This window comes from Muscardinus avellanarius (genome assembly GCF_963383645.1).
Source record: "Muscardinus avellanarius genome assembly, chromosome: 9".
Lineage (NCBI taxonomy): Eukaryota > Metazoa > Chordata > Mammalia > Rodentia > Gliridae > Muscardinus > Muscardinus avellanarius.
The window spans coordinates 97,920,412-97,946,744 of NC_137795.1; the positions used below are offsets into that span (position 1 = coordinate 97,920,412).

General features: G+C 41.4%; 1 protein-coding gene across 2 annotated transcripts in view; it reads left to right on the forward strand.

Annotated features, from left to right (window-relative positions):
- TRIM24 (tripartite motif containing 24) overlaps positions 1 to 26,333 on the forward strand; it is a gene marked incomplete at both ends in the record, with an annotated part of 89,583 nt that overhangs the window by 19,930 nt on the left and 43,320 nt on the right. For both annotated transcript variants that reach the window (XM_080701919.1, XM_080701920.1), the window contains 4 exons: positions 7,732 to 7,850; positions 11,667 to 11,814; positions 16,948 to 17,080; positions 23,147 to 23,263. In XM_080701919.1, coding sequence (XP_080558045.1) covers positions 7,732 to 7,850; positions 11,667 to 11,814; positions 16,948 to 17,080; positions 23,147 to 23,263 — 517 coding nt within the window. The remainder of the gene's footprint in view (positions 1 to 7,731; positions 7,851 to 11,666; positions 11,815 to 16,947; positions 17,081 to 23,146; positions 23,264 to 26,333) is intronic.

Genomic DNA, 26,333 nt, shown 5'->3' on the forward strand with positions numbered 1-26,333 from the left:
GACGCGCTGGATGACAGTACTGAAGGGTGTCCTGTTCCTCAGTGGGACAAGGACACGCACGGGGCGATTCCAGCCATTTCTTCCTAGTCTCAAGATGTTTGTGTTCCTAGCACATTCTAGTTAGTCTCTTCCCCACCCCTACCCCCAACTGGAGGTTGAACCCAGAGGCATTTTACCTCTAAGCTACCCCCCCAGTCCTATTTTATATCTGGAAACCGGATCTCTAAGTTGCTGCGGATCTGTGCACTACCATCTTACAGTTTTTTTTTTTTTTTTGTTTTTTGGTTTTTTTTTTTGTGGTTCTAGGGGTGAAACCCAGGGACTTTACCTCCGGGGTATACTCCCAGACCTATTTTATATTTTATTTGGAAACAGGGTCTCACTAAGTTGCTGAGAGCCTAAGTAGCTGAGGCTGGCTTCGAACCTGTGCGATCCTCCTCTCTCAGCCTCCTAAGCACTGGGATTATAAGCATGTGCCACCACTTCTGGCTTAAAACTTCTCTTTGCATATTTAAAATAGATTTTGGAAATGTGTGTGGTGGGTGCACACTTGTAGTCCCAGCATTTGGGAGGCTGAGACAGGAGGATCGTGATTTGCAGGCAGCCTCAGCTGCTTAGTGAGGCCCTTTGCAACTCAGTAAGACCCTGTTTCAAAATAAAGAATAAAAAATAGGGCTGAGGGTGTAGCTGGGAGGTAGAATGCCCTGGGTTCCATCCCCAGACCCACCAAAAAAAAAAAAAAAAAAAAGGTTTTGGGCTAGGCATGTAGCCTGCTATTAGATCATTTGCCTGACATGTGCAAGGTCCTGAGTTCAATCATGAGCACTGTAAAATAAATAAAGTAGGTTGCTTGAGTCTTTTGTAAGGCTGTTATGAACTATACACCACCATTTCTGTCACTAGTGGACCACATATACAATAGTAGTCCCATCTAGCCATCTAGTTTGTGTAACATCGATGATGTTCGCACAGTGACAGAGCTGTGAACAGCACAGTTCCCAGACAGTCTAATCATTTCGTAATGCATGACTATATATATATCTATTCATGAGCAGCAGGCCATTGACGGTATGCTAGGACCATGGACAGAGCTCTGGTTTGCATTCTGTAGATTCTTTCCTCTTCCTCCCATGGATGCTGAAATATAATTACCTGACTGGGGGCCATCCATTCCATGGTCCAGTTATTAATCTCACTTGTGTCTGACCCAAGATTAAGGGACCTTAAATCTACCTCTCTTGTTGAGATGAGCAAAGAGGAGTCAACCATTTCTAACATATGATGTCAAATGATAAGCCCTGCATTATTCATAGGCTTAGACACTAAAACTTCACAGAAAGATAATAAATCATTCTCCAAATCTCAAAACCCCACCCAGGAGCTCAAGACATTTAGTTTATAGAAAAAGAATAAAAAACAGATGTTAGTAAGTTACTTCCGTAAGGGTATGATTAGTGACCCACCATTAGTTTCACACAGCAGTCATGTTTATGACCTTCTAATTATCTAAGCATGCTTCTTGCTTCCAGCAAACACAGAAACTGAGATTTACGTGAGCAGCTCTTTTCCTTTAAAATATTGAAAAATACATACTTGGTAATGTTAGTAGTTCCGATTTACTAAACTCGTGATTTCCTGGTTTAGCTTGTTTTAGCACATCGCCTTATAGTTTGGTAATGGCAAAGAGAAGCAGTCTGTAGCACTTCCTATCAACGGTTTACAGCCTTACTAGTTCACTTCTTAAGTCGATCCCCACCGTGCCTGTCTGATTTCAGATTTTCCCTTTTCAGAACGGTGAGTTTAAGCCAGGCCTAGTGGAGCATGCCCATATCCGAGTCTTTGGGAGACGGAGACAGAGTGATCACAGTTAGAGACCAGCCACAGCAACGTAGTGAGACTCTCCGCAGCCTAGAGAGACCCTGATGCAAAACAAAACATTTTTGAAACAGGCTGTGGTTGTAGATCAGGGGTAGAGTGCCCCTGAGTGCAGTCCCTGTTGCCAATAAAAGGGGGTGGGAGCTGTTTGCACAGTATTCCTATTCTTTGTATAGTGTTCCAAAAGAATCACCTCAGCCAGGCATTCAGGTATTTACTACAGAATACACAATGCTTTTTTTTTTTTTCTTGAACTAAAATGGTACATGTTTGGTATCGGAATAATTTTGGGGTAGGTATAAATGTAGGATTCACCAGCATTTATTCCCAGTCAGTGCTTGTCAGGAAGTGGCATGTTTATGACTCAGTTCATTCATAGCCTTAGTGGATCCTCGTTTGAGCACCCCAGTAGATGAAGTCATGGTGGCTATTTTTGGTCAAGTCATCTATTGTCATCTGATTAAAATTGGAGGGTATAGGACTTAATACACAGGTTTACCAGGTACCAGACCAGTTTAGGTCCTTTATACACTGTCAGTCCTTACAACAATCTTGTCTCACAATTACTGTGATGAACAGGGGCTGTTTAGCACAGCAACCAGAACACAGCAGGTTCTCAGTATGGTGGTGACCATCGCCATGATTATCATGTATCGCTGTTTACAGAAGAGTAAACACCCTCAGAAGGATAGTTTGGGGATTTGCAGTCAGTAAGGAGGACTCATCGAGGTGTGTGTGGCTCTCAGGCGCATGCTCTGTCTCTGTGTGCTGGGTGTGAAGCCCGGGCCTCCTGGAGCTGCTTAGTGTCTACCACTGAGCTGCACCGGCCATGCTGCAGCCTCACGTCCCGGGTAGAACGTGTCCAGGCTGTGACACATCAGGCAGGATTCAGGCCCCATAGAGGCCACTTAGTAGTTGTGTGGCCATGGACAAGTCATGGGACACTAACTGCACTAGAGTTTGGTTGCTGTGAGAGTAACTGGTCCTGGGGCTGTCTATCTTCTAGCCCAGGAGGGAGAGCAGACCGTCTGGCAAGTCTTTGACTTGGCAGCGGCCTCAGTTGTGCACCCCCTCCCCATTCCTTTCTCTACCTATTCTTGGGTCCTGAAGCTGTTTGGTTCAGGAAAGTTAAGATCGGTTGATCTTAATATTGGACGGGGCATCTTTCTTCCATTCTAGGTATAGCCATGATTAGGATCTTATGTTACATTTTTTGTGCATTTTGGGAAAATACCATACACTAAGCTGCAACCAATCTGTATTTTTTAACTTATTCTGTGTGTGTATGGTACTGGGGGTGGGAACCAGGGGCTTTTCTACCTCCAGGCTATATATTTTATTTGGAAACAGGGTCTCACTAAGTTGCTGAGAGCCTCACTAAGTAGCTGAGGCTGGCTTTGAACCTGTGTGATCCTCCTGTCTCAGCCTCCCAAGCGCTGGGATTATAAGCGTGCACCACCACACCCGGCTGAACTTAAATATTTTACTTAACATAGTTTAAGGAATTCAGTCATGTGAATTGTTTTTGTATAGTATTCCATTATTCCATTATTATGTTTTTGTATTGGGAATTGAACCTGGGGGTGCTGCACCCCCAGTCCTATTTATTTATTTATTTATTTATTGCAGTATTAGGGATGGAACCCAGGGGCATTCTACCTCCAAGCTATACCCTCAGCCCTATTTTTATTATTTATTTTGAAACAGAGTCTCACTGAGGCAAAGAGCCTCACTAAGTAGCTGAGGCTGTCCACAAAGCATGATCCTCCAGTCTCAGCCTCCCGAATGCTGGGATTACAAGCATGCACCACCACGCCTGGCTCTAATTTCCGTAAAGGATTTATTATAGGTGCTGTTCTCTACTGATTTGTATAAAGAAGCTACAAATGTGCTCAAACTTGGAGGCACAGAAATTACACTTTCCCACTAACTTTATGGGTAAGAAGGTATTGTTAGGTAAGCATTTATTGGAGCTTAAGTTAACTCAAACTCATAACCACACACCAATGGGATTCTTTTTTAATCAGTGGACTGTAGGGATCAGCTTCACTAATGTGTGGCCTTAATTAACCCAACCACGTTTTCTGATCTCAGCTCCCTTATCTGTATCATAATGATGAACTGGTACACACAAAGAGAACATGGAATAAAAGTTATTTTTAGGGTTTTTAAAAACTATTTTTTAATTTTTTGATGGTACCAGGGATGGAACCCAGGGGCATTGTACCTCCGAGCTACACGTACCCGAGCCCTATTTTCTTCCTTCCTTCCTTCCTTCCTTTCTTTCTTTCTTTCTTTCTTTCTTTCTTTCTTTCTTTCTTTCTTTCTTTCTCTTTCTCTTTCCTTCCCTTTCCTTCCCTTCCCTTCCTTCCTTATTTATTTATTTTGCGGGTCTGGGGATGGAGCCCAGGGGCATTTGACCTCCACGCTACATCCCCTGCCCTAGTTTTTATTCTTTATTTTGAAACTGGGTCTCACTGAGTTGCAGAGGGCATCACTAAGTTGCTGAGGCTGTGAACTGTGATCTTCTGGTCTCAGCCTCCCGAATGCTGACATTACAAGCTTGTGCCACCATGCCTGGCTTTTCTTTATTTTGAAACACAGCCTCACTGAGTTGCAAAGGGCCTTACTAAGTAGCTGAGGCTGTCCATGAACTGTGATCCTCCCCTCTCTGCTTCCTGAATGCTGGGATTACAAGCGTGTGCCACCACGCCCAGCCTTTAAAATCTTTTAATTTTGATATCAGCAAAGATTGACAGGAAATCGCAGAAAGGTCACATGTATCCAGTTTACCCAATCATTGCATCTTATAACTATAATATTATATCAAAACCAGGAAATTGACATTGTTACCATAGTATGTATAGTTTACTGCCACTTTACATGTGTCGATTTATATAACTTCTGTCAACACAAAAATAATAGCACTGCTTTGAAGGAAATAGTTTATTCTGAGTGACCAAGACCTGGTCATACAGATTCAAGTTTATCCTGAATGACTTACTCTGATGTAGAAGAGGTTACATGAACTTTTATGGCCAAAGACCAAAGGAAGTCAGAAATCAGTGTATTCACCAGATAAAATGGATGGGAGACTGGTAGGAGGGTATTGCAAAGTGGGAAGTCCTTTCTATAAGTTTTAGATGTTAAACAGTCATAACTTTAGGATTTGTAGAGGCTAGTCATCAGCTTTTCATTAGACTGAAAAGCTACTTCATTATAGCAAACATTAAGCTTAATATGTTCAGACAGATAACCCAATAGTAACTAGAATGTTAGTCAGGTACAGAGGATAAAAGGAAATGGCTTGCCGGGCGTGGTGACACACGCTTGCTTGTGATCCCTGCGCTTGGGAGGCTGAGACAGGAAGATCACAGTTCGCAGACAGCCTCAGCCTCAGCTACTTAGTGAGAATCTCAGCAATTTACTGAGACCCTGTTTACAAATAAAATGTAAAATAGGTCTGGGAGTATACCCGGAGGTAGAAAGCCTCTGGGTTCCACCCCCAGTACCACCACCAGCAAAAAAAAAAAAAAAAGAAAAGAAAAGGAAATGGCTTTTTCTTAAGGGCATAAGGTAACCCAAGATGCTTTCAGCAGTAGGCATGCCACACACCCCATCTCGCTGTAATGGTCTTCTCAGCCCAGATCACTTCTACAATATCTTGAATACAGATACAGCTTCAGCTTCACACCACCAAACAGCCAAGATACAGAACAAAATTCTGCTGCCACAGAAAGCTTTTCCTCATGTTACCCATTTGTCGTCAGATACCACCCTCCTGGCTGGCATGGTGGCGCACACCTGAAATCCTAGCACTTGGAAGGATGAGACAGGAGGATGGAGCCCAGCAAGGGCCTACAGCGACTTACAAGATAGCACCTTCCCCAGCCCCTGTCCATTGCGACTAGGGATGGGAGCCTCTGACTAGGTGATAGCGGAAGTACATAAGCCAGATGAGTGAAAATAGTCAGGGCCTTGACTTGGACTTTAGCTGAAAGGAGACATCACTGGTCAAGAAGGGGCGGGAAGCTGGGCGTGGTGGCACATGCTTGTAATCCGAGTACTAGGAGGTCAGACAGGAGGATCGCAGGTCCAGGTTCATGGCCAGCCACAACCTACTGAGACCTTACTTCAAAATAAAGAATAAAAGCAAAAAAAAAAGAAGAAAAGGGGGCTGGGCTACTCCCCAAGAAAGAAATGTAAGCTTCTATTGATTTTTCTGGGGTTTGCTAAAGTTTCACATTTTTTTCATGGCCCGGGGCATGGTTTTTAAAAGTATGTCTGTTATCTTGACCTTTAGGAGTAGGTGGTTAGTGTATCCCAGAAACTGCTGTATTTACTGCATTTCTTTTATTGGTACCTCCATTCTGCACACACGTTTTGCCGTGGAGATAGGTTCGGCTCTTGGAGCTACTGAGAACATAGGTGTCGAGGTGGGAGAGCCATACCATTCTTTTAAGGAGCAACCGGCGAAGGGCCTAGAAGTTTGTTTGCCTGGTGTCCTTTTGTGGTAATCCCCAGTAGTTTCATTCTCCTCATCTACACCCACAACCCCTTCTTTTTGTAGTACTGGGGATTTAACTCGGGTGTGTTCTACCCCTGAGCTACACCCCCAGTCTTTTTTAAATAGGGTCAAAGTTGCTGAGACTGGCCAGGAGCCTACAATCCTCCTGTCTTAGTCTCCCAGGTACTCTGATTATAAGTGTGCCCCACCATGCCTGGCTTATCCTAGGGTTTTAATGATTATTTGTTGTCTTGCCAAGCATTCTATAAGAAGATTATTGCCCCATTCCCCAGAAATACCATTTACATTTGTTAAAGGGAACCATAGAGTAGTGTTTGTTAATATCCCGTGGAGATTTCAAACCAAGATGTGCGTATGCCACTTCCAAAAGTCCTGATTCTGTAGGTCTAGAGAGAACCAGAGTTCCTGTTCATTGGCAAAATCTATATGGAGCTGGGTTTGGTGGTACACATCTGAAATCCCAGTACTTGGGAGGCTGAAACAGGATAATCGCTGGATCTAAGCCAGCCTCACCAACTTAGGGAGGTTCTCAACAACCTAGTGAGGCTTTATCTCCAGAGAAAAATACAGCTAGGGGTATAGCTCAAAGGTTCAATGTCCCTGGATTTAGTCTCCCCTCCCCCACACTTGTGGTTCTGTACATCCCTGTTTAAAAACTACCGCTAGCCTCGTACGGTGACACACACTTGTAATCCCAGTACTTGGGAGACCGAGGAGGGGCGCCACAGGTTTGTAGCCAGCCTCAGCTACTTAGTGAGGCACTCTGCAATTCAGTGAGACCCTGTTTCAAATTAATTTAAAAAATATGCCAGGCAAGGTGGTGCACACTTGTAATTCCGTACTTGGGTGGCTGAAACAGGAGGATCGCAGGTTCTTGTCTAGCCTCAGCCACTTGTGAGGCCTTCCACAACTTAGACTCTGTTTCAAAATAAATAATAAAATGGGGCTGTGAATGTAGCTCAGAGGTAGAATGCCCTGGGTTCAGGCCCCAGTGCCAAAAAAAAAACCCCAAAACAAAACAACAAAAAACAACTCTCTGCTATTAACATTGCTAAACAGCAGCCAGTAGGGTGGTTTTTTTTTTTTTTATGGGAATGGGCATGCCATTTAAAAACACAAATATTTATGTACCACTTAACATGTTGACCGAGCTATGTAAGGAGTATTAGTAAGTATACAAACTGAATTGCTTATGATTGAAAAAAGTAGATACAAATTTGAGAAGAGTGGGCATTGTAAAAGAGCCAGTTACAGTTTAAATGAGATGTATTGGTTTAGTACACAGCATATTTACATTAAAACTTTGAATACAATTTTGTCTTTCCTAGTGGGAGTTATCAGATGCCCAGTTTGCAGCCAAGAATGTGCAGAGAGACACATCATAGATAACTTTTTTGTGAAGGACACTACTGAGGTTCCTAGCAGTACAGTAGAAAAGTCCAATCAGGTAAGTGTATAAACCTTAGGTCTTTTGCCCCTGTCGATGATGGTACAGTTTGGGATGATATTGCTGTGGGTTTTTGTTCTCGTCTTTTATAGAAATAAAAGCCAGAACTGGTGCAAGGTTTTATTATTATAGGCAGTGGCGGGGGTGGGGGGCTAAAAAGCACCACATTAGAATGAGATGCAGTAGAAGTGAGATGCTATTGCTTTTGCAATTGGCCTTTATGTAGGGATTTATTTTCTTGTCTTTTTTTTTTCTGTGGTACTGGGGGTGGAACCCAGGAGCTTTTCTACCTCCAGGCTATACTCTCAGACCTATTTTATACTTTATTTGGAAACAGGGTTTCACTAAGTTGCTGTGAACCTCGCTAAGTAGCTGAGGCTGGCTTTGAACCTGTGCAACTCTCCTGTCTCAGCCTCCCCAAGCACTGGGGTTACAAGCGTGCGCCACCACGCCTGGCTATCTTTTCTCTCTTATCCTGGCTAGCAAAAGTCTTCTTTTCCCACCAAAAGCAGGTGCTGGCCTACCAGTTATCTCTGCCATGTAATGTTTTTTTTTAGGGGGGCGTGTCTGGGAATGGAACTCAGAGGCATTTGGCCTCCGAGCTACACCCCCTGCCCTATTTTTATACTTTTTTTTATTTTGAAACAGGGTCTCACTGAGTTGCAGAGGGCCTCACTATAAGTAGCTGAGGCTGTCTGCGAACCGTGATCCTCTGGTCTCAGCCTCCCAAATGCTGGGATTACAAGCATGCGCCACCACGCCCGGCCGCCATGCAAATTTTTTTGTTAGCCTTCTTTGTTTATTTTCTCAAGGACAAACAGGTTTGACATCACTGATCAAATGTGTCACTTAGTTAGCAAGATCAGGGACCTGCATGGTAAAAGTTTAAAGCCTGCTTTGTTCTTTGGTGTTATTTCTAAATTTCAAAGCCTGTACTGGCCATCTGTGTCCTTCAGTTAAGTCTCAGCATCCCTTATCATTATCTGCTAGTAGTTACTTTCTTATGTTGAAAGCCTGTTTTGGCCGGGCGCACTTGTAAGCCCCGTGCTTGGGAGGCTGAGACAGGATCGCACAGGTTCGAAGCCAGCCTCAGCTACTTAGTGAGGCTCTCAGCAACTTAGTGAGACCTTGTTTCATAATATAATATAAAATAGGTCTGAAAGTGTAGCCTGGGAGTAGAATGTTCCTGGGTTCCATCCCCAGCACCACACACACACACACACACACACACACACACACACACACACACACAAAAGAAAGCCTGTTTTGTAATAAGGAAAATAAAGAGACAGGAATGTAGCCTTTTTTAAAGTATAAAGGCTGTAGGGCTTTAACTACTTTTCTGTTATTAGTAATTGATATTGGTTAATGTAGCATGCTTTTTCATCTTTTAACTTGGTCTAAACTTTTGTGAGGGTCTGTATAATTCTAAGTTCAGGTGTCCATAATTTTAGCATTCAGTGTTCTGCATCTTATCTTAGTTGCTATGACAACCAGCCAGTTAGTGAGCAAGCAGCTTTTAGCAGGCAAGGTCAGCCTTGGCTACAGCTTTGGCTGACAGCCCAGAGAAAGAGAAAAAGAATTTTATTGTTTTGTCTAAGTATAGCTTTTCTTATTAGCAATTAATACTGCTTTTACTAGCAATCAACACCAACTCAATCCCCATCAGATGGGGCAGCCTAAAATACTAGTATACTCTACAAATTAAGGCCTGATATTAGACCATTTGTCTACAAAGGTATGTAATGTTTTTAAAAGTATATAACCAGCCGGACGTGGTGGCGCTTCTTGTAATCCCAGCATTCGGGAGGCTGAGAAAGGAGGATTGTGATTCGCAGACAGCCCCAGCTATTTAGTGAGGCCCTTTGCAACTCAGTGAGACCCTGTTTCAAAATAAAGAATAAAAAATAGGACTGGGGGTGTAGCTCAGAGGTAGAATGCTCTGGGCTTCGTCTCCAGTACCACCAAGAAAAAAAAAATACATATAACCAATAATGAGTAGTTCAGCTTAAGAAATAAAACAGTGTCACTATAGAAACCCCTGGTTGCATCCCATATTCCCTATCCTCTCCAGTGAAAAACATTCTACATTTGACATTATTACATTTCTTTGGACTTAGTTGCTATGTAATGGTAATTTTTATTTTGTTTCTTTATTTTTTATTTTTCTGTGGTACTGGGGTGGAACCCAGGGGCTTTTCTACCTCTGGGCTATACTCCCAGACCTATTTTATACTTTATTTGGAACCAGGGTCTCACTAAATTGCTGTGAGCCTCACTAAGCAGCTGAAAGCTGGCTTCGAACCTGTACCATCCTCCACTTTCAGCCTTCCAAGCACTGGGATTACAAGCGTGTGCCACCACGCCTGGCTTGTAATGATAATTTTTAGTTCCATCTTTTTTTACTTTTCTATTATAATGATTAACTATGATGATATATATAAAATAACATTCTATCTTTGCCTAGTAAAGTTTCTACTTTTTAGGAAAGTATTTTTTTTTCTATTTTTTTCTTTTCTTTCTCTCTTTTTTTTTTTTTTTTTTTTTTTTGTGGTACTAGGGGTGGAATCCAGGGGCTTTTCTACCTCCAGGCTATACTTCCAGACCTATTTTGTACTTTATTTGGAAACAGGTCTCACTAAGTTGCTGAGGGCCTCACGAAGTAGCTGAGGCTGGCTTCGAACCTGTACGATCCTCCTGTCTCAGCCTCCCAAGCGCGAGGATTACAAGCGTGCGCCACCACGCCCAGCAAAAAGTATTCTTTTCTAAATGTCATTCTCTGGGCGTTTCTTCCTGTCTCCTTCCCCAGCCTTCCAACTCCATACACTGAGATCCGCTTCTCCGTGACCCACCCTTGCGACTTCTCGTACATTCCCCGTATGGGACTGCTCAGTATTATATATTAGTTAGGGCGAATGTTCCAATACCTGTGTCTGCTTCCCTCTGAAAATGTCCACAGCTACTCCGTAAACGCTGTGTTACCACCTTCATTTTAGAAATGGGTACTCTAACTGGCCCAAGAGCTCTTAGCAAAAAGTAGGGAAAGTGGAATTTGAACTGGTTGCCTCTGAAACTGTTTCTTGAGGGCAGGGTCTGTGCTTGATTTTCCTGGTTTTTCTACACCCAGCACCTGGCATAATGCCTGAACTATTTAGTATATTGAACTAAGGAGGAAAATGTACTTACAACAATAATTCTTACCTGTGGCATAATATTTCTGTTTTATACACATAAAATTTAAATCTTTTTTTTTCATGTGTGGTACTGAAGATGGAACCCAGGGGCATTCTACCTCCAACCTACACCCCCAGCCCTGTTTTTTATTTTTGTTTTGAAACAAGGTCTTGCTAAGTTGCAGAGGGCCTCACTAAGTAGCTGAGGCTAGCCACAAACCTGCAATCCTCCTGCCTCAGCCTCCCAAGTATGGAAATTACAAGTGAGCACCACCACACCTGACATATATAATTTAACTCATAATGTCAGTTTAAATTACAAACACTGGCCAGGCGTGGTGGCTCACGCTTGTAATCCCCGCGCTTGGGAGGCGGAGACAGGAGGATCTCACAGGTTCGAAGCCAGCCGTGCTGGTTTAAGAGACCCTGTTTCCAAATAAAAATATAAAATTGGTTTGGGAGTGTAGCCCGGAGGTAGAAGGGTTTCCAGGAACCCCAGTACCACCAAAACAAACAAAAAACAAAAAACACTGTTACAAAAACTGATAGAGACCAGTATGATTGGTATTTTTGTGTAACTAATAGCATGAGCAGCTTTTCTTTTTTCTTAAAAATGTATGTGACCTGTTTCTTCTATTCTTAGGTGTGTACAAGCTGTGAGGACAACGCAGAAGCTAATGGATTTTGTGTGGAGTGTGTTGAGTGGCTCTGCAAGACCTGCATTAGAGCTCACCAGAGGGTGAAGTTCACAAAAGACCACACTGTCAGGCAGAAAGAGGAAGTGTCTCCAGGTAATCTGGGTTTTGTTCCCACTTTTTGTCACCTACATAATTTCCTATGTTGACTTATATTTGATACACTTGTAAGGATGTACTTGTTTTTTGTTTTGTTTTGTTTTGCGGTACCAAGGATTGAACCAGGGACATTCTACCTCTGAGCTCCACCCCAGCCTTTTATTTATTTTGAAACAGGGTCTCACTAAGTAGCTGAGGCTGGCCACTAACCTGCAATGAACCTCCTGTCTCAGCCTCCCAAGGTCTGGGATTATAAGTGTGAATCACCATGACAACTGGGTATACTCTTATTTATTTCTTTATTTTTGCAGTACTAGGGATGGAACTCAGGGGCATTCTACCTCCAAGCCCCCCCGCACCCCCCCCCCCGTCCTATTTTTTAGTCTTTTTATTTCTTGAAACAGGGTCTCACTGAGTTGTGAAGGGCCTCACTAAGTAGCTGAGGCTGTCCAAATGCTGGGATTACAAGCGTGCATCACCACGCCTGGCTGTACTCTTATTTTTTAATACAAAGACATTAGCATTATAATTGAAAGTTGAATATTTGTAAATGTTGATAAGCATGAATTATATGCAAAATCCTTCTGCCTTATATCCACTCTTCCATCTCCCCTGCTACTTATTGTAAATATCTTATTTTGGTGTGAATATAGAGTAAATTTTAAAAGTTGGAGTTTCTTATTTTTTTCTTTTACTCCTGAAGTGACATGGAATGGGCCTAAACATTTTATAACTCTGTTTTGTTGCCTTTGCTTGTATATTTTGCTCTGTGATGTTTGATACATAGATAACCAAAGAATTTTTTTTTTTGGTACTGTGAATAGAACCAGGGATATTCTATCTCTGAGCTACACTCCCAGCCCTATATTATCTTTTTTAAAACAGAGCCTTACTAAATGGCTAAGCCTGCTGTATCTGCCATCCTCCTGTGTCTCTCTCCCAATTACTAGGATTACAGACATGTGTTACCACACCCAGCTAAAGCTTTGTTTCTTATATAAATGTAATGAACAGTTTCTAGGATTTTATTGTGTTACTGACTTTCAATGTAAAATTCACTGATTTTTTAAAATAAAATAGTTGTAACATAAAATTCAGCTTTATAACTATTTTTCAGTGGCATTAATTATATCCACAATGTTATGCAGCTTTAACCCACTGCATTACATTTGGTGTCCGACTTATTTCACTCAGTATATTCTTTTTTTTCGGAGGGGGGAATATACTGGGGATTGAACCCAGAGGCATTCTCTCTCTGAGCTACACCCCTTAATCCTTTTTATTTCTTGTTTTGAAACAGGGTCTCTGGGTTCCTGAGAGTCTCATTACATTTTAAGGCTGTTTTTGAACCTCTGAACCCCCGTCTCAGCCTCCCAAGTCTGGGGATTATAGTAACAGGCCACCACATCTAGCTAGTGTAATATCTTTTGGTGTGGGTGTGGGTGTGGGTGTGGTACTAAGGATTGAGCCCAGGTCACTTAGCCTCTGAGCTACTCCTCCTACCTTTTTATTTTTTGTTTGAAAACAGTGTCTCACTAAGTTATTGAGGCTGCCCTCTGACCTGCGATCCTCCTGTCTCAGTCTCCCAAGTACTAGGATTATAGGCATGCATTATAATGCCCAGCTAGTATATCTCCCCCCCCCCAGTACTGGGGGTGGAACCCAAGGGCATTCTACATCTGCGCTACACCCCCAACCCTATTTTTAATTAATTAATTATTTATTTATTTATTTATTTTGAAACAGGATATCACTGAGTTGCAAAAGGCCTCACTAAATAGCTGAGGATGTCTGCAAACCGCAGTCCTCCTGTCTCAGCCTCCTAAATGCTGGGATTAGAAGGGTGCACCACCACACCAGGCTCCAGCTAGTATATCTTAAGGGTTCATACATGTCCTTGCATGACTTGGAACTTAATTCCTTTTTGTGACTCAATACTATATTTTTATTTTAAAAATATTTTGCTGTGTTTCAATCTTTGAATTAACCTACTGTATGTATTCTAGGAACTTGGTTAAGTACTAGGCATTAAAATTAAATAACAGATTCTTCCTATATTCTAGGAGATATATTATAATAATGACTATAAGCAATAAATAATTATAGTTTGGCCTAATAAGGGCTGTTGGAGTACATGAAAAGGACTATTAACCTCAGATTTGAGAATTTAGGTTTGAGACCAAATAACTTAAATTGAAAAACTTACATTAAGGCTTAAGCTATGAAAACAAGATTTTTCTTGGTAGCATTAAGGAAGTTGCTTTTGAAGTGTGAGCCATAAAACACCATCAGCTGTTAGCAGTTTGTTCCTGGATATAGGAAAGAATTGGATATATGTAAGCTTGGGGTGGACAGGTGTTAAAACAGAAATTCAACGCATAAGAGATATATATATATAATGATGCATGTTGAAATATTTTAACTGTGTAGAAGGTAATAGAGAGTATTCGTTGAGAATATAAGTTGTTTAGAGATGGGAGGTACCAATGAGATAACAGTGTGAATTGGAACTTAAGAATTGGAAGGCTAGATAGTAGAAATTATTTGAGTGGGGTGTTTAAAGTTATGACTATAGAAAAGGAAAAAGTTGAGCCAGGCATGGTGGCTCACACTTGTAATCCCTGCAGTTGGGAGGCTGAGACAGGAGGATCACACAGGTTTGAAACCAGCCTCAGCTACTTAGTGAGGCTTTCAGCAACTTAGTGAGACCCTGTTTCCAAATAAAATATAAAAAAGGTCTGGGAGTATAGCCCGGAGGTAGAAAGCCTCTGGGGTCCACCTCCAGTAGGAAGAAGTTGAACTGGGTGTGGTGGTACACGCTTGTAATCCCAGCATTTGGGAGGCAGAGACAGGAGGATCACAATTTGCAGACAGCCTCAGCTACTACTAAGTGAGGTACATTGCAACACAGTAAGACCCTTTTTCAAAATAAAGAATACTCTCAGCAACTTAGTGAGAGCCTGTTTCCAAATAAAGTATAAAATAGGTCTGGGAGTATAGCCCAGTGGTAGAAAGCCCCTGGGTTCTACCCCCAGTACCACCAAAAAAAAAAAAAAAAAAAAAAAAAAGAATAAAAACAGGGCTGGGTGTGTAGCTTAGAGGTAGAATGCCCCTCATGTCATTCCCTACTGAAAAGAAAAGGACAGGAACAAGTTTAGTACAATAAAAGTTCTAAGTTATGGCCATGGAGTATGTAGCTAAAATGAAGCATAGGCCTTTGGCTTTTCTTTTATGGTATTCATTTAAACTTCTGAATTAGCCAGGATGGTGATGAGACTGAAGACTAGGAGGATTACTGTGAGCCAGGATCCAAAATCTTCAGGTAATTGAGGAGTCTATGAATGGGTGACATTTTTCAACTAAGTAAGAAAAGGGCACTACAAATATTATTTCTGGACAGCAAGCATAAACTGTGTTATTCCAAAGAAATCAAAGGTGCATGTTTATTCTATCTACACTTAAAAGCCCAGATGCATGAGTGTCAAGGAGCCAGGAACAGGGAGCTAAAGGACATTCATAAGGCTGCTACTGGGGCCTCCGAGGCTGGGTTCGGAGCCAGCTGAGGGGTTAGGCTGGTACAGGGGCCAGCGAGGCTGGGATCGAAACTTGCCGTGAGGCAAGGCCAGTGCTGGGGCCTCCGAGGCCAGGATAGGAGTCTGTTGAGGGGTTAGGCCGGTGCCAGGGTCAGTGAGGCTGGGACGGAGCCCGCCTTGAGGCTAGGCCAGTGCTGGGGCCACCGAGACCGGGTTCGGTGCCAGCCGAGGTGTTAGGCCGGTGTGGGGGCCATCGAGGTCAGAAGCGGGGCCTCCCATGAGGCAAGGCCGCTGCTTGAGCCAGAGAGGTCTGGATCAGTCCACCGGGTAGCCAGGCTACTACTGGGGCCGTCAAGAGTGGGATCGGTACTTGCAATTTGGCATGTACAGAGAAATATCTCAGAAAATAAAAACCAGATGCTTCCCCTAATCAGCAATAACTCGGAGGAAAGGGGCAACAGGAAGAGGTCGAGTTATAGAAAGGGCCCTATAGTGAAGCAATTAATGTGACCAATCAGAGGGTATGAAATAGGGGAGGATGGAGCCTCTTTAAAACTCAGGAGGTACATAAACAAATGTATCAAAAGTTAATCACCAAACAACATGGGATTGAGGAAGGGTAGGGAATGGGATGGGGAGTGGATGAGGGCTAATTGGATGATGTGTGCTTGTATATCCTCTCAAGTCTTATATTCCAATGTGATATATGATTACAATGCACCAATAAAAATAAATTAAAAATAAAATAAAATATAAAAAAGGACATTCAAATGATTAATATCAAACCATCTTTGCATTGTTGAGTTTCATTCCATTTAGTCTCAATAATGTTGTGCTTTTAGTATTTTTATAAAATATTGATAGGTTTTTCTAGTTATTTTCCCTTTGAATTTTGTTTATTTTTTTTATCCTGCAGTGCTAGGGATTGAACCCGGGGGGCTTTTTACCTCTGAATGAAACCTCCAGGCCTTTTCATTTTGAAACAGGGTCTCACCAAATTGCTGAAGTTGGCTTTAAACCCGCACTCCTCCTGTCTCAGCCTACAAAGTAATGGCATTACAAGGCACATGCCACTATGCCCAGCTTATGGGTTCTTAATAACGTATCTTTTTAAAGTACACAGTCCTTTTTTTTCTTCTGAATTAATATGAATTTTCTTTTGTAGAAAGTGAAGAATTCATTTATCTTTATGAAATTCTAAAAAGATTTGATTTTTTTTTTTTTTTTTTCCTCCGGGTCTAGGGATGGAACCCAGGGGCATTCGACCTCTGAGCCACACCCCCAGCCCTATTTTTTATTCTTTATTTTGAAACCGGGTCTCACTGAGTTGCAGAGGGCCTCACTAAACAGCTGAGGCTGTCCACGAACCACGATCCTCCGGTCTTGGCCTCCCGGATTCTGGGATTACAAGAGTGTGCCGCCACGCCCGGCTTATAAAATACTTGATATTTTAGCATCACTTATACCCAGTGGTTGTAAAAATGTAGATGACACTTATTTTCGATCAGTGGTTTGAGTCCAAGTGGTTGAGTTCTGATGATGACTTACTCTTCACTTACGTTCACTTTCTTCTCTTTGCCTCCCATGGTTTCTGCAGAGGCAGTTGGTGTGACCAGTCAGCGGCCTGTGTTCTGTCCTTTTCATAAAAAGGAGCAGTTGAAGCTTTACTGCGAGACATGTGACAAGCTGACGTGCCGGGACTGCCAGCTGCTGGAACACAAGGAGCATAGGTACAGCATCTTTCTTTGATTACACACACAGATGTAGAATGCAGCCTGATGTGAACAGAGACCCTACGCCCTGCCTCGAGCGGCTGCCTGCAAAGACAGTGTTTGCCAGTAGCATGCTGGCCTGTACCGGGGCTTATTAGCTTTGGCACTCTGACATTGTGGGCTAGGTAATTCTTTGTTTGGAGGGACCACTATGCACTGTATGGCAGTTAGCAGTATCCTTGACCTCTGCCAACTAAATGCCAGTAGCACCTCCACATCTCTCTCTAGTTGGGACAATTAAAAAATGTCTAGGCATCACCAAGTATCCTATGGAGCAAAATCCCCCTGAGTTGAGAAACTGGTTATACTCTGTTTTAAAGCATGTGAAATTAGTTGCTGTTGTTACAGAATGACAATTTATGTTTTAAAAAGATTTCTGTCGTTTTTTAATATGAGAAAATTGCTTTTGTAATCCTAAACTATATATTCAAATGTCAGCATTTGGCTGGAATTGACATTAGAGACATGCCTTTTCTAGTTTATTATAGCCTGTACCAGACTTACACTTACACCTGACCTCCACAGGCATTTGAGTTGGTAATCCCAAGATTCAGATTAATTGGGACATATGTAATTGCTTATAATGACATAGACTCCCAGTGATGGCAAACCAGTAGAAAGCCTGGTTGAAATCTGGAATCATCTATAAAAAATTTCACAGCTAATAAATTAATAACACATTATTGGATCATGATTAGGTTAGAGGGAGATAGAGAATGGTAGGTTTTTGTTGTTTGGGGTTTTTTTGTTTTGTTTTTCCTCTTGAAATATGGACCCAGAAGTTAACTTTTTTGTTTGTTTATGTGTGTGTGTGGTACTAGGGATTGAACTCACGGGCATTCTACCTCGAAACTACACCTCTAGCCTTTTTTAGAGTTTGTTTTGATACAGGTCTTGCTAGGTTGCTGCAAATCTCCTTAAATTGCTGAGGCTGGCCTTGACCCTGCAATTTTCCTTTTTAGCCTCCCAAAATACCTGGCTAACAAGGTGTGTGTGTGTGTGTGGGGGGGAGTACTGGGGATTGAACCCAGACCTCTGAACTATTTTTTATTTAAATTTTGAAATAGCATCTCACTAAGTTGTATGGGGGCCTCAATAAATTGCTGCGGTTGTCCTCGCACCTGCAATCCTGTACCACAACTCCTGCTTAAAGAGGCTGGCAGGGCTGAGACGTCAGGGGTTTAAGTTCAGGGTTCATAAGGTATTCATGAGGAGTAAAGGTCTCTTGCCTTGAGTTGGGGCCCTGAAACTCTACTGTAGTAAAGATAAATTAGCTAGCAAGTAGTTTCTCACAAAACCAAAACTCTTCACAGGGACCAAAGGTCAGTGACATCACATTCCTTGTGCCCAAAGTACCTGATAGAATAAAATGTAAGTCTTCCCTTAAGAAAAACATTCGAGGTCTCAAATTTATTCAGTAGAGATTTTTGCAGAATGGTATCCAATACATAGTTAGAAATAACCAGGTATGCTAGAAGACTGGACATGTGTAAATAATAGTCCCAGTACTTTGGGGTGGGGGTGACAAGGAGGATTGCAACTTCAAGGCCAGCCTCAGCAACTTAGCAAGACCCTGTTTCCCAGTAAAAAACAAATAGGGCTAGGGGTGTAGCTTGGAGATAGGACATCCCTTAACCCAATCCCCAGTTCTATTTAAAAAAGAAAGTATAGTTGGAGAACTGGGGGCACAAAACGATAAAGAAGAATGAAGAGCCAGGCATGGTGGTGCACACCTGTAATTCCAGTACTTGGGAGGCTGAGATGGGAAGATTTCACATATGCAGCCAGCCCCTGCTACTTAGGGAGGCCCCCTGCAACTTAGTGTGGGACCCTATTTCAAAATAAAAAATAAAATAGCGCCGGAGGTGTAGCTCAGAGGTAGAATAATCCCGAGTCCGAGCTCCAGTACAGTCCCCCACACACACATGAAATGGAAAGTATATAAAAGTTTAGAACTGAAAATTACTATGACTAAACTTAATTTTATAAAAGTGTTGAACAGTAGATTTGACATAGCAAGAAATGACAATTAATGAACTGAAAGAAAATTAAACATCCAGAATGAAGCTCAGTAAACAAAAGAATGGAAAATAAGACACGGACATAAATGATTTTAAAAAAACAAAACAATTATTTGGCAGCCTAAAAGAAAAGAGTAGGAAAGAAGCAATATTTGAGGAAATACTGTAACGGCTGAGAACTTTTCTGTTCAAGAAGCCCTATAAACCCCCAGCAGAACTATTGAGAATGTAGTATTTTTAAATGCAAAAAGAATAAATATAAATCTGTAAATTTCTACTTCATGATTGTATTCTTCAAAAATGAAGGTAATCCAATGGTTTATATATCTGCCTTTAGAACAGTACTACACTGTTTCAATTATTGTAGCTTTATATGGTTTGAAATCAGAAAATATACATCTTCTAGCTTTGTTCTTCTTCAAGATTGTTTTGGGTATCTAGAGTCCATATTCCATATCAGGATAGATTTTTTTCTGAAAAATAAATAAATAAATGTATGATAGCTTCACCTAAAAAAAAAAGAAAAGAAAAAAATATTCTCTGGTAAGAAAGAAAGCAAAAAGAAATATTGAACTGTTATCTTTTAGTCATCAAAAGCTTGGTAGCAGACAAATGAAACTGTTTTGTGAGACTATCATCGTTAATATTGGATAAATTGCTATAAAACTAGATGTCAACCACTAAGCCAAGCATGGGAAGGAGGGATGGGGAGGGAATGGGGTGGGGATCGGGTAGGGGCTAAATGGGCGATGTGTGCATGTATGTCTACAAAAATATTTTCTTTATACCATTATGATGTATGAATACATTGCACCAATAAAAAATTAAATTAAATTAAAAAAAAAAAACGAAGGTAAGGCCAGGCGTGGTGGCGCATGCTTGTAATCTCAGCATTTGGTGGCAGAGACCAAAGGATCGCGGTTTGTGGACAGCCTCAGCTACTTAGGCCCTTTACAACTAGTGAGACCCTGTTTCAAAAACAAATAATAAAAAATTAGAGCTGGGGGTGTCGCTCAGAGGTAGAATGCCCCTGGGTTCCATCCCCAGTACTGCAAAAAAAAAAAAAAAGAAAAAGAAAAAAGTAAAATGAAAGATAGTTTTGGATAAAATAAACTTGTACAATATTTTTAGTAAACCCTCACTAAAACGTATCCTTTAGATGGATGGGAAATGGTAGGAGATTCATGAAGGAATAAAAAACAATTAAAAATTTAAAATAACACATGAATAAAGCTAAATGAATATTGGCATAGGAAGTTTGTCTTTGTGGGTGTATGTGTGTATAAAGGTATACCACACAGTAATAGTCATGGTAGGAGACATGGATTCTGGGCTCCAAGACATGCATTGTCTAGGAAGGTAAGAATTACAAATCACTATTAGACTGGTAATTAAGATCTTTGTTTTGTAATGTATAGAATACTCACCAGAAGAACAGCCAGAATGTATCTACTTAGCAAGATAAAGGGGTAGGTGGCTATGGAGCAGTCAGTCAGTCTAAACTAGGCCAGAAAAAGGATAAGTTAAAATAAGGGTTTAGTAATTGGTAGACACACACACATAATTAAACTAAGTGTAAATGAACAAAATACTCCAAATTACAAGACAGTGTTTTAGGCTTGCTGAGAAACAGGAAAATCTGCTATCTACTTTTTTGGGTGTTTGGTGGGTGACTGGAAATGGAACCCAGGGCCTCACATGGTAACCAAGTGTTCTCCACAGAGCTATATCCCCAGCCCCTGCTATTTGTTTTTTATGAGAAATAGCTCAGTCCCAAGTATATAAAAAGATTAATGGAGATATGTCATATAAATACTAACCAAAGGCAAGCTGGTTTAGTAGACAGAATATAATATTTAAGATAAAAAGAGAGTCTTTATAAGGATAAAGGGCTCAATTTAATTTACAAAATAGAACAGTTCTAAATTTATGTGCATCATAAACTTATATAAAAATGACAGAACTTCAAACTAAAAAGCCCATAGCGTGGGAAATTTTAATATATACAGTAATCTACAAAATAAACAGACTAAAAATCAGGAAGATTCAAATAGAATAGCAATTGATACTATTGGCCTTGTGAAACACTATACTCAGTAATCCACATTCTTTTTAAACATACAAAGAAAAATATTAAATTGACATATGGTCATATTACTGAGCAAATATTAAATTTCAAAGGATTGAAATCCTGCCAAAAAATCTTGTATAACTCTACTACAGTTAATCTAGAAAACAATAATAAAAGGGAAAAATTATGTATTTGGAAACAAAAAAATGAAAGCCATATGAAAACTAAATGCACTGAGAAATGATCCTGGACGGAATACTGGATTACGGGGGAAACGGTATAGAAGACATTGTATACATTATTGAGATAAATGACCTAATGGGAGTATAGTCTATAGGTTAGATCATGTGTCAACATCAATTTTCTTGACTAACTTGTGGGGCCATCCTTGGTTTTAGGAAATGTTCTTTCAACTAAGTGAATACAGGCTGTGATGAGGCAAAAGGTGAAAAACTCATTCATCTCTGTAAAGATATATTTGAGACCCGTGTACTTTTGCAATTTCACTTTGAAATCATTTCAAAATAAGCAGCCTAAAATTCAAATAATCAAATTCTAATGGATACTAGAAAATAATTTTATCTGAATAATAGTGAAAATACTACACATTAATCAAGTTTTAAGACTTATTGCTAAAGCTGTGACTAGAGGGAAATTTCACAATTAGAACATTACAGAATAGTTATAACTTCTGATTACTTTTTGCCAAATCTGCCAGATAAGAGTTAAGTAATGGGATGTATCTCAAACTTAAGAAATAATTTCAGCCAGGTGTGGTGGGCACACTTGTAATCCCAGCACTTGAGAGGCTGAGACAGGAGGATCACACAGGTTCACAGCCAGCCTCAGGTACTTAGTGAGGCTCTCAGCAACTCAGTGTCACCTTGTTTCCAATTAAAGTATAAAATAGGTCTGAGAGTATAGCCCGAGGTAGAAAAGTTCCTGGGTTCCACCCCCAGTACCACACACACAAAATTTTTTTCCCCCAAAAGTGTTCATAAATAATACCTACAGATTATTTTCTTGAATAATTTGTAAGGAAGGGGAAATTCTGTATAGGGGTATATCTGGTATTTTATCTTATTTTTTTCAGCACTGGGGATGGAACCCAGGGGCATTCTACCTCTGAGCTACACTGTTAGCCTTATTTTTTATAATTTATAAACAGGGTCTCACTAAGTTGCTAAGAGCCTCACTAAGTAGCTGAGGCTGGCGTGAACCTGTGCGACCCTCCTGTCTCGGCCTCCCAAGCGCTAGGATTACAAGCATGTGCCACCATGCCAATCTTATATCTGGTATTTTATTTATTTATTTATTATTTATTTATTTATTTTGGTGGTACTGGGGTTCCTGGAAGCCTTTCTACCTCCAGGCTATACTCCCAGACCTATTTTATATTTTTGAAACAGGGTTTCTTACTCCTGCGTGGCTGGCTTTGAACCTGTGCGATCCTCCTGTCTCCGCCTCCCAAGCGCAGGGATTACACGCGTGCACCGCCACGCCCGGCTTTATATCTAGTATTTAAAAAAGATTATTATTTATTCCCTTTACAATCTCACTATGTGTGTGTGTGCGTGCGCGCGCGCGCGTGTGTGTGTGTGTGTGTGTGTGTGTGTGTGTGTGTGTGGTGCTGGGGGTGGAACCCAGGAGCTTTTCTACCTCCAGGCTATACTCTCAGACCTATTTTATACTTTATTTGGAAATAGGGTCTCACTAAGTTGCTGAGAGCCTCACTAAATAGCTGAGGCTGGCTTTGAACCTGTGCGATCCTCCTGTCTCAGCCTCCCAAGAGCTGGGATTACAAGCGTGTACCACAATGCCCATCTTATCTTCTTGTTTTCACTTTAGGACTTTGCTTCATTTTATACAGATATTTGTTTGAAATAATTTGCTTATTTACCTGTTTCTTCAGGTATCTTTTTTTTCTTCCAGGTATCAATTTATAGAAGAAGCTTTTCAGAATCAGAAAGTGATCATAGATACACTAATCACCAAACTGATGGAAAAAACAAAATATATAAAATATACAGGAAATCAAATCCAAAACAGGTAAATTTTCAGTTTTGTTATTATAAATTTTAAATTTTTTTATATAATATGTTAAGTGTATGCATGCTTAGAAAAGGACATTTTTCTTAATATGTGGTGAAGTAATACTCTAGTCATATATGGTTGATAAGACTTTTCCATGAACCTTGAATTAGAAAACTTTTTTCAGCCATGAAATTTCAAAACTAATGTGATAATGAAACGGGGGTTTCTTGCGAGAAAACCCCGGCGAGTTCTTGTCTACGGAGAGCGAAGAATGACACCCGCAGACCTCAGGAAGGGGAGTAAAAGGTTTATTGGAAGCAGCATGGAATAGGGCAAGGGTGGCTGAACACCCCCAAAGGGGCTGGAACTCTGGGTCCAGCAGCTGCCTTCAGGACAATACTTGAGAGTAGCCCAAGCCAATTGCCTTCAGGTGCAGGCTGCTTTCTTCCAGAGTCCACGCGATCTACCAGAAGGGAATAGAGAAAAGTGGCCGAACACCCCATAGGGGCGGTCGGAACTCCGGGGTCCAGTAGCTGCCTTCAGGGTCACTACCCGAGTGTCGCCCGAGCCAAGTGCCCATCAGTTGCAAACTACTTTCTCCCAGAGTCCACGCGATCTGCCAGAAAAGAGGTACAGGTCACCCCTAGGGGCCTGGTCAGCCATGATGTCCAGCAGAGGCCTTCAGGTCACTACTCGAGAGTCGCCCGAGCCACGTGCCCTCAGATGCACTCTGCCTTCTCTCAGGGCCAACAGGACCTGCAAGAGAGAGAGAACAGCTCCCCAGAAGGGGAGGGGGTCCTGAGCGGGAAGTCCCCACTTTTGCCATCTGACTGGCCAATGCCTGACCGCTTGCAAGTCCATTTGTGGTTAGGGTGACTCCAAGGAGAATTTGCATAGGACATTTGCAAGTTCTTTGAAGGGTCTCCTTTCAGGAATGCCAGACTTGCTGGGTGGGTTTGTTGATTAGGAAACTCAGGATGGCTTTGTGAAGCTCTGGCCTTCTCATCTCCTGAGCCTTTGGAATTTCAGGCATTTGTTGCCCCTCAGGAAACTCAGGAAATTAACTTTTTTCTACCAAGGCCTTTTCCCTATCTGCCTATTTCCTTTCTATCTCCTCAATAATAGAAAGTAATAGCTCATTTCTATTATTTTCCAATTTTAAAGAAAATGGGCATGGTGGCACATGCTTGTAATTCTAGTAGTTGGGAAGCTGAGCTAGGAGGATTCAGGTTCATAGCCAGCCTCAGCTACTTAGTGAGGCCCTCCAGAATTTAGTGAGACTTCTTTCCAAATAAAGAATAAAAAATAGGGCTAGCAGTGTGGCTCTGAGGTAGAATGCCCTGGGTTCAATCCCCAGCACCACAAAAAAAAAAAAAAAGGAAAAAAAGAAAAAAGGGAAAAAATGCCAAAATACTTTAATACTTGATTTTATACCTAATTACAGTTTTTATGTTTTGCTAAAATTTGAGATGTCCTTATTGAAGGACCAAACTGACGCCATGACAGGCTCCAGTTAAAGCTTTAAGTAGAATAGGACTAAGTTTCTGGTTCCTTAAAAGTTAAGTTTCTTTTGCCCAGTAACCCATTGCCCCATTTCCTGGAAGAACCATTAACTGCTAAACTGATCTCCCCCTAGCAACAGCCAATTGGTGTTGAGTACATTTGGGTCTGGAATTCACAGATATGGGGGGGGGGGAGAGATATCAGGGCAAGGTCACTTATGAGGTCACTTACAAGGACCCCCACTCCTTCAAAACATTCTTGAGATAAGCATTGGGGTCAGGCCAATCATCTTAAAGGTCACCTTATATGGCCAGTACTTCCCTGGTGATGATCCTTACCTGAGGCGTGAAATTTAAACCAAAGGGTGCGGGGGGGGGGGGGGGGGGTGATGATGACAACAGGCTTTTGTTTCTAATTAACCAATCAGTGTAAAGTTGGGTTGGGCTGTCTCTCTAAAAGATAAAAGCTTTGTTCTCGGGGAGCACAAGGCTTCTGTCTGTGTCCACTGTGTTGGTGCACATCAGGTGCCCAAGCTTGAGCTTGAATAAAAACCCTTGTGTGCTTTGCATTGGAATCAGCTCCCTAGTGGTCATTGGTGGGGTCACGAACCTGCACTTCACTACCTGTGCTGTGCTCTCTCAAAAGAGTCATTTTAGGATGCGAGGAACCAGTGATTGTTAAACTGCTTCACATCCCTTCTATTCCTTATCTGATATAATGTGCATTTTCTAGATATTACTCTTTTGTGGTGGGGATTGAAACCAGGGGCATTCTACCTCTGAGCTACACTCCCAGCTGTATTTTATTTTTATTTTGAAACAGGGTCTCTCTAGGTTGAGAGTCTCACTACTTGCTGAGGCTGATCTTCAACCTGTGGTCCTGTCTCAGCCTCTCATATACCGCTATTACATGTGTGTGCTACCACACCTGGCTAGATATTACTTGTTATTCCTTTGTTCCACTGAGAAGAAATTAACTGTCTGAAGACTCAAATCTCAGAATTGAATGACTGGGGAGCAAGCCACTATGTCCTTGGAGGAGAGTCTGTTGTCTAACTCCCTTTTTCAGTCCCATTTTGGGCACATCCTGACATTTAGTTAACCATACCTATGAAATCCTCTGTCCTCTTTTGTTGTTTTGCATAGAATAGTGACCTGCCACGCCTAAGTGGGTTTTGCATAAAATAGTGACTTGCCACCTCCTAAATGGGTCAGGGAGTGCGGAAGGGAAAGAACCTGGCAGAAGAAGCCCAGAGGGCTTTGAGTGTTGTTCATTGGGAAAATGTGTTGGCCTTTGAGGTTCATCTTGCTTAAGGCCCATCTTCATAATTTGTTACTCTTACATTTTGAAACATAGCCAAAGACGGAGCATTTGGGAACTTTCCTAGGTGATTATCTGTATTACTTTATCTTTTATCCACCTTTTTTACATATATGTTTTAACAATTTTCCTAATGTCCCAGTTCTATTACATAATTATTATGATACATTATATAATAGTTGTTATGATATATTGCATATCTTAGTCCTTTGGGTTTTTACTCTATATTTTTGTGCTTTTATTGGTGCATTATAGTCTCACA